We start from the raw sequence: 16384 nt of genomic DNA on the forward strand, positions 1-16384 counted from the left end.
GGTCTATGGAACTTGAAACCTTTAATTAAAACCTCAGGATACAAACCTAATCCAAGAAGCATCTGAGTAGGAATATTCATTTCTGACCATTAATTTGAATCTTTGCGGCCACATATATGTATATGTAACTAAAAACTATGATGATATTACCAACCATGGAGGAGATAGGAAGCTGCAAAATCAAATTTGAACATTGCTACATTATCACTGCTGACTTAACAGAAATATTAAATACTATCTCACAGCTTTACTTATCATGAATGATCAGAGGGTGGTAATGCTTTCTGGCCAAATACACAGCTGTAGAGATATCAGGGGATGATGGGGCACCCCAACATTACCGTTGTTTACCATGCCACTGCCAGACTCGCAGCCTACTATGTGACCCTGTGCTTTTTCAAAAAAAATTTTGACTTCCGAAGACACATCTCTGTATTGATATGTGGTGGATTACGCTGTATCATGCGCCGCATTGGCCAAATCTATGGGGTATAAAAGGAAGCTCAGTGCAATACAGGTGGTTCTTCCTACGCCAGTCATAGAGTGTCAGTGTCTTGGAACTCGAAGCATTGTGTCAGAAATGGGTTACCAACGAAAACATCAAGTGTGAGAGGTACAAACTTCATAGAAGAGAGGATACTGCAGCAGAGTTGGCCGGTGCCACTTACTTTATAGTCGGATACAACTTAAGTCTGCAGTGAAGCTCCGCCCAAATTCAGACCGGCGCACAGAATTCCTCCACGACAAAAATGTAGGCCATTGTTAAAACTTCTCTTATCACCTAAACAAGAAGCTAACCAAGAGAAAAAAGTTATAAGCTCTAGAATTTTCATACCTGGCTTGTTTAATAGACAAATATTAAAAAGCTTATTGCTTTCCCTTTTATGACTGGCTAGCAAAGTAATACAGTATGCCGCAGACTGTGAGCCAGTGTTAACTGCTGTTTTTTTAAATTGTATCCTACTATAGCAAACTTGATGTCAACTATGGATTTTATCAGATGCCATTAGATGAGCAACCGTCCCAAATCTGCATCCTCAGTACACTTTATGGGCTTTGGCTTAAGCTCCGCATAAGAAATATTTCAAAATGGAGTCAGTAAAGCACTGGATAGCATGCCTAAAGTGAGAATGTACATAGACGACATATTGATCTCGGACACAACAAAGCCGAAGTACGTCAGTCATTTTAGGGCAGTGCTTAAAGCGATTCACGAACCAGGTTTCACCCTGAACAAAGAGAAGTATATCTTTGGTGCTCAAGAATTAAAATTCCTGGGAGACGCAATCACAAGGGAAGGAATTAAGATGGATGAAAATCTCATTCAGTGTGTTCTCAACTTTCCACGACCATCATCCAAGCACGATGTGCAAAGGTTCTTGGGAGCAGTGAGTTACTTAATGAAGTACGTTCCCTGTCTGCTGGAAAAGATGAAAGCTCTGCAGAGTTTAATCCAACATGACTTCGCTCTTCCAGTGGAACATGCCTGTGGAACACCAAAAGAAAGAAGTCTGTGAACCCAAGACTCCTATACTCCATTTCATACGAAGCAGGCAATGCTGCCAAAGCTAACCTGCCTGTTCACGCAGGCTAAGTCTGCACCCAGAAAGTTGTTTGCCAAACAATAAAAGTGAACACAAGCATATTTTGTTGCAACAAACCTTAATTGCCGAGGCTGGCACCTATTGGATTTTGTTTTACCTCTTGCCACCATTTCGCTCTGTGACTCATCCAGTCTTCGAGAAGCAAAAGTTACACGAGGCGATATGACACCAGGTTGGCAAGGTGAATCACTCAAACTCAATCCGTGTCCGAAAAGTGGTTCGCTCAATGAAAATTACAGCCAGAAAGCCTGAACACCGAGCGGTTCACAGTTTCCACCGTGCTTTTCAGTGCTTATACTTCGTTTCACAGTGGTCTAAGTTTTCGTCCTATCACTCATCTGAGTCTTGAGAAGAACGAATGATATGTGTGGTGGAGTATGGTTTCACGAACAGACTAATTCCGAATTATCCGCAGCGTTGCCTGCTATGTATGAAATGGAGTACAAGTGCAGGAAAAAATGAGAACAAAGTAATGAAGGCGCAAATACAGAGCTGGTCAGACCGAAATCTGGAAGGCAACACTATATAACTTTAGGGTCAGTATCCATGAACTTGAGGCAAGATCAGTTTGCCTTAGAACCAGGAAATATATAGAAGAATGTACAATCAGAGAGATATTTGTGCAGCATCGAGGAGCAGTGCAGAAAATATTATACATGTTCTGGTAGACTGCAAACCTACTCAACCAGATGTGAGCGAGAACATAGTCAGCCATCCAGTAGCCTTGGGATTCAGCGATAGTGAAAGCAAAATTAACAGGTGATGTAAAAGTAGAATGGAAGAATTGCCCAAAACATCACAGAAATTGAAGAAATACAGCTTAGAACATGAAAAACTGCCATGAATAGCAAAAAATAAACAGAACAGGATTCAAAGTCTGAAAGAAGGAATTGGCAGTACAAAACAAATAAAACTCACCACTTTATTTTACAAGGCAAGGTGGCACTCACCACTGGCCTGATAAAAATAGGATGACAATAGTTATCTATCTTGGGGAGACTTCCTCCCTTACTGAATAGAACCATCAAGCCATGGTTCAACATATCTGGCTGCAGTTCCTCTAGAATGTTCTTACCCTGGCTACTGTTACTCCTGCAATGATTGCAAAACGAGGATGCAAAAAACAGGCCCAGCAAAAAAGAAACGCCGAAAAACGACACCAACATTGCTCAATATGGCAGGTAGTCCTGTATTTTAAACTAGACCATTTAGTGCAATCGAAGAGTACCATGAATTTTCAGTCCTGTGTAGCGGCTATTGGGACGCGGAATGAGGATTTTATACTTGTATCCCATACGAGCAAGGAGAAAGGGACTTCAATATAGAGAAAAAAGGCTGGTGATATGCCTGAGTAGTAGCTGTTTGTACCAGTTTTCGGAGTAAACTGCTGGCTGCGGGTACCGCCATCGGGATATGGTTCGCCAGCTTCCACAAGTCATGATAACGCACCACGAACAAGGTTATCACACATACCGCCAAAGAATTCATAAAGCATCTCTATTTTCACTCCAAAGCTATAGATTGCTAAAGAACTAAGTGTTACATTTGCTATGGAATTACGGAGATAGAAGAACACGGACATTCCATAAGAAATGCAAACAGAGCGATCTCCACGAACGTGCAATCTATGCTAAGGCACGCTACAAGAGAAATAAGGCATGGAGACCTCTATGGCAACCCAGTTATTGAGATAGTCGTGGCTGAATACATGTACGTAATGAATTTAGATAAATTAATGCCAATTACAGCTTTGTGGCCTATTGTGTCTGCTTGGCCACTGATGCAAGTGTTAAAAATAGCAGGTTTAAAGAGATAGCTCCAGCAGGTTTCACCAAAAGAGGTACGCCTGCTGTTGTGGTTATACACTTATGTGGCTTTCATGTTACTGGTGAAGGCGTTAACAAGCCCGACTCTTTCCTGACTGTGCGACGACATTTGTCCAAGCGTGCACAATGACGGACCGTGTCCTCACTAGCACATGCTGCAAGCATGACGTTCACCAGGTCGCACGCACTTCCCCTTCCTCTGCAGGCAGATAGATTTGCTTCTGCAAAGGTTCTTTGTTACACAGACCCACAAGACATAAAAACCAAATTAGTAAAACACAAATTGAGGAACTGTACAACCGGCAACGCACAAAAGTTGTGCGATTGTTGTTGCCACCTACGATGCAGCTTGCATCCTGCAAGTATGCTCATAGTAGTAGTAAGAGGTTGAATAGAAGAGGAAAGGAAATGAGCACGGGCCTGTGACTGATCAGTTGTCACCACCACCAGTGGCGGCGTGCAGATAGATAGGGAAATAGGTAGAGGGAGAAAGGAAGGAGAGAAAGAGTATAGAGACGTGCTGTAGTGACCACCTGCTGTGGGCTAACAATAGCCGTCCAAGCCTGTGTCCTCCAGGAAGGTAAGGAGAGACCAGAGGGCCTTGGAAGCATTGGGGCCGGTGAGAAAAAGAAGGGCACTTGCCGTGTCCGAAGGTAGCCGCAGGTCCCTGTATCTGGAAGCCAGATTTGCCTGGTGAACGGCAAAGGCGGGGCATTCGAGGAGGACATGGTCTGTTGTCTCCTTCGAGTGGCTCCAGCGGGGGCAATCCGCAGTGAGGGCCAAACATTATCGATGGAGTCTAGCCCCGGTCCATGAGCAGCCAACCCGGACTCTGCCATCTAGGGATCCCCTTGTCCGGCAGGAGTTGGGGGGTGTCCCTTGGGCAACCCTGGGGTTCTCCAGTAGCAGCTGCCGCTCTGTGATGGCTTTGGCAGCATCCAGGGGCACCACTGCAGTGGCGTAGAGCCTCAATAGGCTGCCTTGGCCAGGAATCAGCAGCCTCACTGACCGGGGCTCCGAAGTGGCTGGGGGGATCCAAGCAAGGGAGATGGAGCAGCCACGGGAGGAACAAATGCTGTTGAGCTTGGCTTGCTAACAATAGGGAGCCGGCTCTTGCAGGAGCTGGAGGGCCACCCTGGAGTAGCTCAGGATGGTGGAATGGGAGTCCAGGATGTCAGCAGCCAGGCGGAGGGCAGCCAGCTGTGCTGTGGTGGAACTGGGCATGAGCAGGAGCCTGGCCTGCCGGCTCTCTCCCAATGAGGGGCCAATGCAGGCAGCTGCAGCAGACGGGCAGGCCCCCGTGAGGACCGACCAGTACACGAACAGCTGCGTGCAACCAGCCGCCTTGCGGGTACAATTTAAAGAGCATGTGATGCACTGCATCACAAATTTCATCCCTTTGAGAAAGAAGGAAACATGCAAGCACAATCCGTGAATTACTCGAGAAATAATCCACATGAACAAAAAATTAATAGGTTAAGGCAACAGAATAGGCAACGAGCAAACTGCCGGAGGCCAACTTTCTGGGGTGAGGCGCTTTGGTCTGGTGGCAAGAGCACCCAGAACCGGTGGCACAGGTCTAGTCATGAAAGGGGAGGAAGGTGCTCAGGTTGCCCTCCCACCAACTGCTCGAGTGCCAGGGGAATCTTCCCCATCCGTGAATGGGGATGGATGAGGAGGCACTCCAGGAAGGGGCATCGGTTCAGGGCGAGATCAAGTCGCCCAACATGTCAGAGTGCTGCCCGTTGGGCCTGCAGCACTATAGGCTACACCACGGCCTCTGCAAGTGTGGCAGACCTGAGAGCCCCGGGAAAGTCCCAGGCACAGACGGACAACAGCCCTCTGGGCTCCAGCCATGGCCTGGAAGAACTGCAGCCAATTTGTGGGGCGATGCCGTTCCTTCTGGCCAGGAGCCTCCAGATGGCAGCACAGACCCTGGCTGCTTGCCTGCAGGTCTTGACAACTGGCCGACACGTGAAGTGACGGTCAATCAGGAGGCCCGGGTAGTGGCAAAAATTCCGCCATGGGAGCTCCCGGCCTGCAATGCTGAGGCAGGTCTTTCCTGGGAGTGCTCCTGGTCAAGTGTTGAGCAGCATGGCCTCAGACATGGTGGAGGAAAGCTGCAGGCCAACTCGTTCCAGGTAGGAGCTCACCCTGTTAATGGCTCGCTGCACGTTCTTGATGACCTGAACCCCCTGGCGCCGTGGTACACGGCACCAAACAGCAATGTCATCCGCGTTGATGGCAATGTGGACGGGGAGTCCCAGGCCATCAGGAAGGCTGCAGGGCAACTGGGCCATCACCAGGTTGAACAGCATGGGGCTCAGCACACTACCCTAGGGGAACGAACTGGCGAGAACCTCGGAGACGCTACTAGCACCTCCTGTCTGGATGCAGCACGTGCGGTATGTCAGGAAGCCCTGGATGTACCCCCGGAGGTTGCCAGTGACACCAAGGCAGTCCACAGCCTCAAGGATTGCTTACATGGGTGATGTTGTCAAATTCCCCCTTCACATCCAGGAGTGTGAGGCAGATAACATGGCGGGAGTGACGTGCCTCCTCGATGCTGAACCGTGACGATGTCTGAGATGGCTTCAGCGGTGCAGTGTTGCCTCAGGAACCCAGACTGCTGCTCAGGCAGAAAGCCGGTGACCCCAGTGATCCACTCCCAAGGCCAAGGATTATAGGAGCTTCCCCAGGGGCGGTGTTAGTGAGAATGGCCTGTATGACTGCAGGTCAGCAGGTGGCTTGCCAGCCTTGAGGACCGAGACCACCAGGGCCGTGCGCCCGACCTCCGGTAGGCAGCCTCTTGTTCCAACCTTGTTATATGTCTGCAGCAGGCTTCTCTACATGGTGTCATCAATGTTCCGGAGCATCTGACACGTGTTGGCATCTGGACCAGGAGCGCTGCGGTGCAAGGAATGAGCAGGGCAGAGGTGAGTTCCCCTCTCGTGAGAGTCGTGGAGCAGATGGCCGTGATGTCAGCAGCATGTCTGCCGGTTGTCTGGATGCTGTTTCAACTGGGGTAGAGACCAGCAGGAGGAAGCTCCCGAGGGAGGAGGGCCTCTGCCAGCTTGTCAGAGAGCTGGTGGTAGGCGAATCCACCAGCCACTGCGATGGCCAGGTAAGAAGCCCGCTGGATGGGAGGCTGCAGTAGCAACCACAACAAGCACCAGGCCCTGGCACTCCTTCTGGCTGCCACCAGGGAAGCACAGATCCAATCTTACGACTCTGCGGCATCGGTTGGGGGTCCGACGGCAGTTCGCATCTAGCCAGTTGTGCTAGGTCCATTGTTCAGGCCTGTTCAAGCGGAGGGTCCCCCACTCTGCCCGGCGCCATTGTGCTCTCAGCTGGGGAGGTGGAGATCTGGGACGGGCAGGTCGGGGGAACCTCATAGCAGACCTTGGCTGCCTCAGCACACCGGGCCACATGTGTCAGGATGTCGTCCTGCATTGGGAAGCTGCGGAGGAAATCCTGAAACTTGTCCAAGTGGACAACCTTGCATCTCCGTTCATCCTCTCCCTTGGAAGTGGTCCGAACCCCAAGTGTCTGCCGAGGGGTGCCATCCATAAACACATCACGGCGACCCAATGGAGAGGTAAATGTACATGCGGACGCCCCCTCGACAGACAAACGTTGGGAATCCAGTATAGAAAACATGCAGCCCAGTACCGCGAAGAGCCAGAACTAGATCCCAGCCACGAAGATCCGCCCTGTGCTATCCCCAATGCAGGTGTGCTGCGTTGAAGTCCCCGCAGAGAAAACAGTCGCCGCCAATGAGACTGACCAGCTGCGGCAAGGATTCGGCATCATAAGGGGTCCGAGTATGCACGTATACACTTGCCACACCAGTATCAACCCGACCCAGCCTGACCCTCAAACAGACGAACTCCATGGGGGCCACTACCGCATCACTCACCAAAATCTCCATCTGGGCCAGAGTCTTGTGGACGAAGATGGCTGCCCGGGAAGGTCCAGGAGGATGGCTGTCCTCTAAGCATGGGTCCGCCAAACAGGAGGGCTGCTGACAGCTGGACCTGCGACCATAGCCGATGGAGCCAGGCAGGTGAAGCTTGTTCCGCAGAAGGTACACCTCCTGGAGGGAAAGGACGTCATATTCCTCCAGCCAGAAGTGGTCGTGGGGATCGGAGAGACGGGGACGAAAGCTCATGGCAGTTCCACTAGAGGAGCCGTGGTCTGGGGATCACGCGTGGAAGGCTAGCCATTGTGGTTTGGTTGACGCTGTTGGGCCTGCACCATGCTCAGTGGTGGCTGCCTGGCTGCTGGGTGGACTGCTATTGAGGGATTGGAGGGTTGCAGCCAAGGTCCTCGTCAGCTGTTCCCGCTGGCCGCTCAGGGGGACAGGTGGTGTGCCGGTCTGGGGGAGGGAAGGTCCTGAGCCATGTCGAGGGATCGTGGGATGCAGGGCCTGCAGGGGTGGCCTGGGGGAGTCTGACATTGATTGCCTGACAGCCTGGGCATATGATTTCTCCCCTGTCCGGAGGTTCGACCGGATGGCCTTCCATGACACAGGCTCCGCAGCAGCTACAACCGCTTCTGCCGCACGTCGTTCCTCCTGCCAACAGGGACAGGCCGGATTGTCAGCTGGATGGCCTTCGCTGTAGTTCGTGCACCGTGGTGCAGAGGCATCACAGGCACCGATCTCCTGGTGGCGTACGCAGCAGCGGCAGCGCCTGGGGTGAGTACAGGTGGCAGTCACGTATTCAAGGCGGCTGCAGCGACTGCATTGGATAGGGTGCGGCAGGGCTGGCCGTACTGGCAGTCGGAATTTGTAGAGTAACATAAGATGGTGATTGTAGCGCCCCAAAGCGGATCTGCAGGGTGGTGCCCTGGCCGCGCCGTACTCCCAGGATGGGCACTGGGCTCCAGACCTGAAGGCAGTTCAGCCCCCCATATCAACAGGAACGCTGAGAAGATAGTCAGCCTTCCAATAGCCTCCGGGTTCAGTGGTATCGAAAGAAAAATTAAAATGCGATGTAAAAGCAGAATGGAGAAACAGCACGAAACGTCACAGAAATGAAGGAATACAGCTTTGAACATGAAAAACTGCCATGAATAGAAAAAAATAAACAGAACAGGATTATAAGTCTGAAAGAAGGAAGGGGTAGTACAAAACAAATAAAACAATTCGACACTAACTTACAAGGCAAGGTACCTCTCACCACTGGCCTGATAAAAAGAGGATGCCAATAGTTATCTATCTAGGGGAGACTTGCTCCTTCAGTACTCTGTTTTACTGGATAGAAGCAGCACGCTATGGTTCAAAATGGCTGGCTGCAGTTCTTCTGGAATGTTTTCCCCAGGCTACTGGTACTACTGCAATTCCTGCAAAACAAGGACGCAAAACAGGCCCAGCAAAAACAAAAAGACGAAAAACGACATCAACATTGTTCAATATGGCGACTAGTCCTGCACTTTAAACTAGACCATATAGTGCAATCGAAGAGTACCATGCCTTTTTCAGTCCTGTGTAGCGGCTATTAAGACGCGGAATAAGGATTTTATACTTGTATGCCATGTGAGCATGAACAAAACGGACGACTACAATATGAAAAAAGCCTGGTGACATGCCTAACTAGTAGCTATTTCTACCAGTTTTCAGCACAAACTGCTAGCTACAGGTACTGCCATACGGATATGGTTCACCAGCTTTCACAATTAGGTCGCGATAATGCACCACGAAACAGTTCTCACATACCGCCACAGAATTCATAAAGCATCTCCATTTTTACAGCAAAGCTATAGGCTGCAAAAGATCTAAGTGTTGCATTTGCTATGCGATTACAGACATAGAAGGACGCAAAAATCCAATAAGAAATGTGAACGGGGCGATCGCCACGAACGTGCTATCTTTGCTAAGGCCTGCTACAAGAGAAATAAGGCGTGGAGAGCTAACTGGCGACCCAGTTAGTGAGATAGCCGTGGCTGAAGACATATACGTAATGAATTTGGATAAATTAATGCCAATTACAGCTTTGTGGCCTATGGGGAACCTGCGCTGCCAAGGTGGCACTGCAATTGTTCCGTTCAGTGACTCAAAACTGCTTTTGTCAGCCGCTTGAGCCACCGCAAACGCGAGAACACATTCTGCGCGATTAGATACCCGCGTTTGGCTGACAGCATTCATTGCCTAGCTTCTCTCGGCATAGCCCAGATAGCCGACACACGGCACGTGCGCATTCGACAGAGTGCGGAGGCTCACGCCAATAAGCGCCTGAAGGTGGCACGGAAAAGTACTAAGAGTACGACCCAAAACATCTTAGGTCTCCTCAATTTGGCTGCACTTTCTGTGCCAGTTCAGAAAGTGGGACACTCTCGCACTCGATTTGACAGTGCAGCTAGTGCCACCTACACTTCGGCACTCGATTTGGCTTCGTTCTTCACGAGTTCTTCTGCACAGCTGCACTAGCCTCCTGGCGAGTTCTCTTCTCGTGAATGTAATGCAATGTGCTTGGCGCGCTCCGTAGCAGACGGCTCCGCGGCCATGCTACGGTGGCTATGCCTGTTTTAGTGAGCGGCGTTGAGACCATGGTTGAGACGGCCGCGTACCCGTGAAAGACGCGGCATCCGTGCCGGGCCCTCACCAAACAGCTGAAATGACAGTGCATGTACGTGTGGGTATGCGCGCGCGTCTGTGTACGCGCGTAAGTGTAAGGTGCAGATTGTGAGATGTTTTATACTACGTGGGCAATCGCAACGTTTGTGACTCGCTGCGACATCAGTACCTCCGCTTAAGACAGCGACTGGGCTTGAGGTCTCTGTCAGCCCACACCTTCGCCTGCCACTTAGCCTCTGACAGTCACGTCGCTGTCCCCGTCCACCGAAAATGAACACGATTGAGTTGAGTTCGAATAGAGATCAGGCAACTCTTGGCGGACAACCGCAGTCACTTTTCGATAGAACGGAAGCAGCCTGAATCATGCGTATGGACTGTAAAAGATCGTCTCGAGCGGTAATTTGAATAACCTCTCGAATTCATTGTTGACTCTTCAAAGTTCCCGTTGAATCAGTGACGGTCGAGCGGCCTGTGCCACTTTGCACAACGCAACGGAACGAACGGTGTCAAATTCTTCACCACTTTTGGAATTAACAAATTTTATAGCCGCTCCACGAGATATGCCACTTCGAGCAAATTTGCACAGCGTTCAATGCGGCTAGCACAATCTCGCGCATATGTGAAAACACGCGACAAACACCAACACATGGCCGCAGCAGACGAAAGTTTCTGCACTTTTGCACACGATTTGGCCGCTGCACCGACAGCACTTGTGTCGGGCTACACTCGCGCCGCAAGAGCTGGCACTACACTGACACGGCAGTTTTATGGACTAGTGCAGAAAGTCCAGCCAAATCGAGGAGACCTCTTGCTCTTCCCGCTAGGCAGTGTGTTATGGGGCTGCAATCGGCACCGCAAACTTCAGCGCAAGGTCCCCGTTGTGTCCACTTGCCCACCGACGCTAGTGTTAAGAATAGCAGGTTTAAAGAGATGACTACGACCGCCTTCAACAGAGCAAATTCGTATGCTATTGTGGTTGGACATTTCTGCGGCTTGCCTGTTACCAGTGAAGGCGTTTACAAAACCGAATCTTTCCTGACAGTGCGGCGACATTTGCCCAAGCGCGCACTAAGACGGAGCGCGTCCTCACTAGCGCACGCTGCAAAAGTGACGTTCACCGGGTCGCACGCACTTACCCTTGCTCTGTAGGCAGCCAGATTTACTTCTGCAAAACTTCTTCAAACAGACCCACAAGACACGAAAACCGAATATGTAAACAACAAATTGAAGAACCGCAACAACAGGCAAAGAACGAAATTTGTGCGATTGTTGATGGCGCCCGCAATGCAGCTTGCATCCTGCCTGCATGTTAGGCGTGGACACGTTTAAATATAAACATTATAAGAACCATGTAGACAGCCTCAGTTAAGTATTAATGACGCAGCAAAGTGTGAGCTGTGCACATTGTATATTTTTTTGAAAAATGGCTGTCAGTTGCGACCTTACAGCGCGATCGAAACCAAAACCGAATTTTGATGCGGTTGGTTTCGATATCGCACTCGATGGAGCACAATCATTCAATTTTATATCCGAAATTTATAGCTGGCTGAGCTTGTACGTGCGATTATTTACTCGTTGCCACTGCGTGCTGCTTGAATAGAAATCGTGCGTGGAGAGACTTCTCCACTCTCTTGAACCTACATTCCACCGATGCATAGCACCCAATTTTTTATTTGCTGAATGCACAGTACTAGAACCCGTCCAGCTCGCTGCTACAAAAACACAGTTAACGGGCTCACTTTCAAAGCCTACAGCGCAACACACGCGGAGGACATTGCCATTGCTCTGGCTCTCACGAATCCCAAGTCAAAACACATCATCACCGACTCGCGAGGGGCCTGTCGGAACTACGAGTTGGGCTGGGCTCCCCCGCTTGCCTGGCGCATACTGGAATATCGCTGTCGATCTGAAGATCCAACTCCACGCAACCTGATTTGGGCCCCCGGTCACCAGGGCCTCCAGGGAAACGAACAGGCCGATCAGGCCGCCCGCGCACTCTCTCCCCGGGCTATCTCCCTGTCCTTGGAAGGGTACTCCCAATCAGACAATCTGGCCATTACATTCAAACAAATCACCGATTACTACAAGGAGGAGCACCGGCGCTACCCGGCCCCTTGTAAGGGTCTGGATCGCGCTGACGAGCGCCTCCTCATCAAAATTCTCACTAACACTGTACTGTGCCCGGCGGTGCTTAAACACTTCAATACATCCTTTGATGGCACGTGCCAGTTCTGTGGGGAGGTGTCTGACACCTTCCACATGGTTTGGGCGTGTCAATTAAACCCATCTATCCCCCCCAACCCCAACCCCACCAGAGAGGACTGGGAGGCGGCCCTGCTCGGCTGTCAAGACCTGAAGAGCCAAAAGGCCTTGGTTCAACGGACGCGGGCGGCGTTGCTTGCCAATGGGGCCCCGGAATAGGGGCTCCACCTAGTACTGTGAGGGGAAAGGGCCAATAGGGTCCTACCCCAATCACCTTTCTGTAAAAATTTAATTGCTTATGAATGTTTTTCACCACCACCACCACCTACCAAGCGCAACGCATGTCACGCGTATCGTGAACTCTTTGCATGGCCAGGGCCTTTGCAACAAGGACCTGATCATGCGCACAGTTTTAAATTATGGCCCCTTGTCCGGACTTCATTCCGGAAAACGCGAATAGGTAACGATATGCAAAGAGATCGTTTGGAGCGTACGCTTCGTTGCGGTTGTAGGCGCGCTAACGTTCTGCTTCGGCAATTGTTATGGATTTCGGCGCATTCGTTGCTGTGAAAAGGCGTTAGTTGTACCCTAGGGTGCGAGCTCTGTCCCCTTTTCATCAACTTTTAAAACCCTCCTTACAGAAACTTCCCTTAAAGAAATTATTATCCTGGGCGCAGTCTAATGCAGAGTAATAATTAAAGACCAAACATCGCTGACAAGAATTAGCACACGTGTTGTCTTGCGTTGACTTTTATAACGTACGTATAAGCGACGACTATCACGCCCCAATCAAATGATATAAATTGTTTACCTTTAAGTAACCTCTGAGGTATTTAAAATCTCAGTTTGTTGGCATTTCTTATAAAAATCTAAAAACACAAGACATGCATGTCCGCAAGTGCACTTTCTCCAATGAGCAAATTTACACGAGTGAAAATATCGGAAGACACTGGAAAGTGTTTTTTTTTTTTGCACATGAGCATAAAATACGATATAATGCCTCAGAGCATGAATTTGGGCTAGGTGTAATGGAGGATGCAGTAATGGTTAAAATAATGAACAAAGGCTAGCCGATTTCATAAAGTCCAGTAATGAACGATGGTGTATGGTTCCTGCGTCCAGGCTATATATGAAGCAGGGTTGCTCAGTATAAAGACCCGCTACCTTCAGGTGCCTGATCCTTGTAGGCTAAATTGCGAGCTGTGCAGTCCCAACACAGCAAATGGTGAATGTCGGCTTCAATGTCCTCACGTTTACAAATTGGACACCCAGGCCAAGGAAAAAAACCTCGACACCAAGGCCACTTCAGAGTGAATCCATGCCTTTTCAACAATAACATACGTAGAGACCAGTGCAGTGCCTTTTATTTTATTTTGCTCAATTAATATCTGAAATGTAACTTTGCAAGCACTGTTCTGAACATGTTATTGATTTATGAAAGATTTTTTAAATTGGGAATTTCAATCTTCTTGAGCGGCTTTGGCACTTAATTATTGTGACCTCTGCATCATTTTTACAGTGATCACAGGTGCATTCCTCCATGCTTCACATTTAATGGGATTCAATATATGTTTTACACCGTTTTCTTACTTGAGTAACTTTAATAACAACAAGCACCAAGAGATTTCAACATGAAAACTTAATAAGTAAATTATTTATACTTCTATTTCTTTTTGATGCCCAATTATTCATATGACCTAAATCCTGCGTTGCAGTTCTTTTCTTCGCTCTCTCTCCTTCTGCTATAGATCAAAGGCATCTGTTTTATCTCATTTCTCACTTGAAGGATTTTTAAACGTAATTTTTCCATATATTGTCTATGGTTTGGTGAACTGAGGCGTTAATTATTGATTATTTCGGTATTTTGGCGGTTCTCTTCGATTATCATTCCAAGGATTCGGATGGAACGCACTTGTCTAATTACTTTTCCTTGCACTTGCATGCTTATGTTGGCTGGCGGGAGGCTGGATTTCTGTCCTCTAGGAATGTCTCTTTTAATTAGGAGTTCCGATTTGGGATGAGAACATTCAAGTCCTACCGCTTTAATGTAGGCTTCTATGGTATCGACGGCCCTTTGTGGGGTCTCTTCTATCTCCCCATCATTCCCCTTCGTAATCCAGAAGGTAATATCGTCGGCATAGAAAGTGTGTCCGAGATCAGTGATGGCCTCGAGGTGTTTCGGTAGTTCTATGAGGGCCAGGTTAAATAAGAACGGCGAGAGTACCGAGCTCTGTAGGGTCCCCCGACAGCCCATGCGTTTAGGATCCGAGATGACCCCACTGAGCGATATCTCTGCCGTCCTTTGGTCCAGAAATGATTCACTGTAATTCAAGGTTCTGAATCCTGGATTTAGCCTCAATAGGTTAATGAGGATGGCCTCGTGTGACACGTTGTCAAAGGCCTTAATTGTTTAAGTCTAATCCGAGGATAGCTCTCGTGTTCTTGCTTTTGGGGACGAATGTCGTCAACTTGCCCGTTCCTTCACGTCTGAAGCCCAGCAGCACCACAAAAGCATCCGTGACCCATCTGCTCTTGTTCCGCCTTACCCTACTGACTCCTTTGTCTTGCTGTGGATCCCGTCTTCCAGTCCCGGCCTCTCCTCGAAGCTCGTAAGCCAGTATCAATCAAGGGCCTTATCGCATCATCCAGCAAACCTCTCCTTTAAATTACCTCACCGAGCCCCTCCAACCGTCCCCGGATCACCGTCACCATGGCTGCGAAATTGTCCACGTCGATCGCCTTAAATTGTACTATGATCCCCTCATCGTTGCCTCTTCATAAGTCGCCCGTCTGTATACTCCCAGCCGCCAGGATGGCTTCTTTCGCCCAGGGGGTTGTTGTTGGACAGAAATGAGGCTTTGGAAGTGCCAGCGGCCGGTGACAAAAGAAGATGACGACACAATGTGGGTGTTGTTGAAGAAGCCGACGACGTGCCGAATGCTAAAGACGCTTCTGTGTCGTGCCCTTACCGGATTCCTGGTTTCTGAAGGACCTCTTGGTTGAAGGCCAGTTGACGTCTTATACTACAATATATATATATATATATATATATATATATATATATATATATATATATATATATATATATATATATATAGCCTAAAGTACATTGCTTAATTTAATATTTGATGATTCGAATAGTGATGGGGTCAGCATATGGAGCAAGACGTGGCTGGGCAAGTCATTCCAGTCTTTCATAGCGCACACAACAAATGAAAACAGATGTGCACATGTGGGGGCAGGCGGAGGACATGTGCGGTCTTTTCATGGATCATGCGGCTGAAGGTGCTGTAGACAGGGATGATAACATACTCATGCAGAACTTGATAATAGCATTTGTAGTACAGACAAAGTTTTTCGATGTGACCTGTGAGTTAAATTTGTGAGAAGAGCATTGCGTTTTAATTTGGGAACACTTCATGATAAGAATAAGCAGAGAAGATTAACTATAGCGAAACAGTTTTGTGTTGCTTTAGTGTATTGGAAAGATTATTTTGATTAGAGTCTCACAGTGTGCATGCACACTTGTCTTGGCCGTACAACTGCTGCATAGGCTAAAGATTTCAACAATGGTAGTTGAAAGAAGCGTAAAGGATTGGGCAAGTTGGTCAGACATGCTTAACGGAATAATGGCGCAGATCAAGTGACAGGTGCAGATCAAGTACTCTCTTGCTGTCCTGTCACTTGATCTGCGCCATTATTCCGTTAAGTAAGGTAGTTGAAAGCTTACAGAGTATGGAGCTTAATTTGTAGAGTAGCATTTGCAGAAAACATTCACTCTTGATTTATTTGTGCTGAGCTTGTGCAGCACATGGATCACCTTGCTCACTGCCACTGATTCCAACCTTGCTCGGAAAAAGGCCTTGTGGTAGAGCCTCCGCCTCGCATTCGGGAGGTGCTGGGGATCGACCCCAGTGCCACCGGGGACCCGCCAGTTTTCTAATTGCAAGCCGATTTGTGGCCCTTTTTTATTGTTTACTGCCACAGCACTTCCAATGTAGCTTGCTAATTTTGTAGTATCAGCATAAAATGCAGATTCCTCATATTTTTTGCTTCCTAAATATTCTTGCAACAAATAAGTTTTCAATATACGAGCTAGGTTGCGGTCAAGTACAGCACCAGGGTGACTATTCTGTTCTGGTGAGTAAGTGCACTCTCGGTTCTAGTCACTGAGA

At 48.8% G+C, this 16384-nt stretch overlaps 1 protein-coding gene across 1 annotated transcript; it reads right to left on the reverse strand.

Moving 5' to 3' along the window:
• Nucleotides 1-1611: 1611 nt before the first annotated feature.
• Nucleotides 1612-14921, reverse strand: LOC144103544 (uncharacterized). The gene is made up of 3 exons (XM_077636238.1): nt 14880-14921; nt 11144-11309; nt 1612-4707 (listed from the first exon to the last, which is right to left on the reverse strand). The coding sequence occupies exons 1-3, from the start codon at nt 14919-14921 to the stop codon at nt 4523-4525; spliced, it is 393 nt and encodes a 130-aa protein (XP_077492364.1). The 3' UTR covers nt 1612-4522.
• Nucleotides 14922-16384: the final 1463 nt, after the last annotated feature.

This window comes from Amblyomma americanum, chromosome 9 (assembly GCF_052857255.1).
Source record: "Amblyomma americanum isolate KBUSLIRL-KWMA chromosome 9, ASM5285725v1, whole genome shotgun sequence".
Lineage (NCBI taxonomy): Eukaryota > Metazoa > Arthropoda > Arachnida > Ixodida > Ixodidae > Amblyomma > Amblyomma americanum.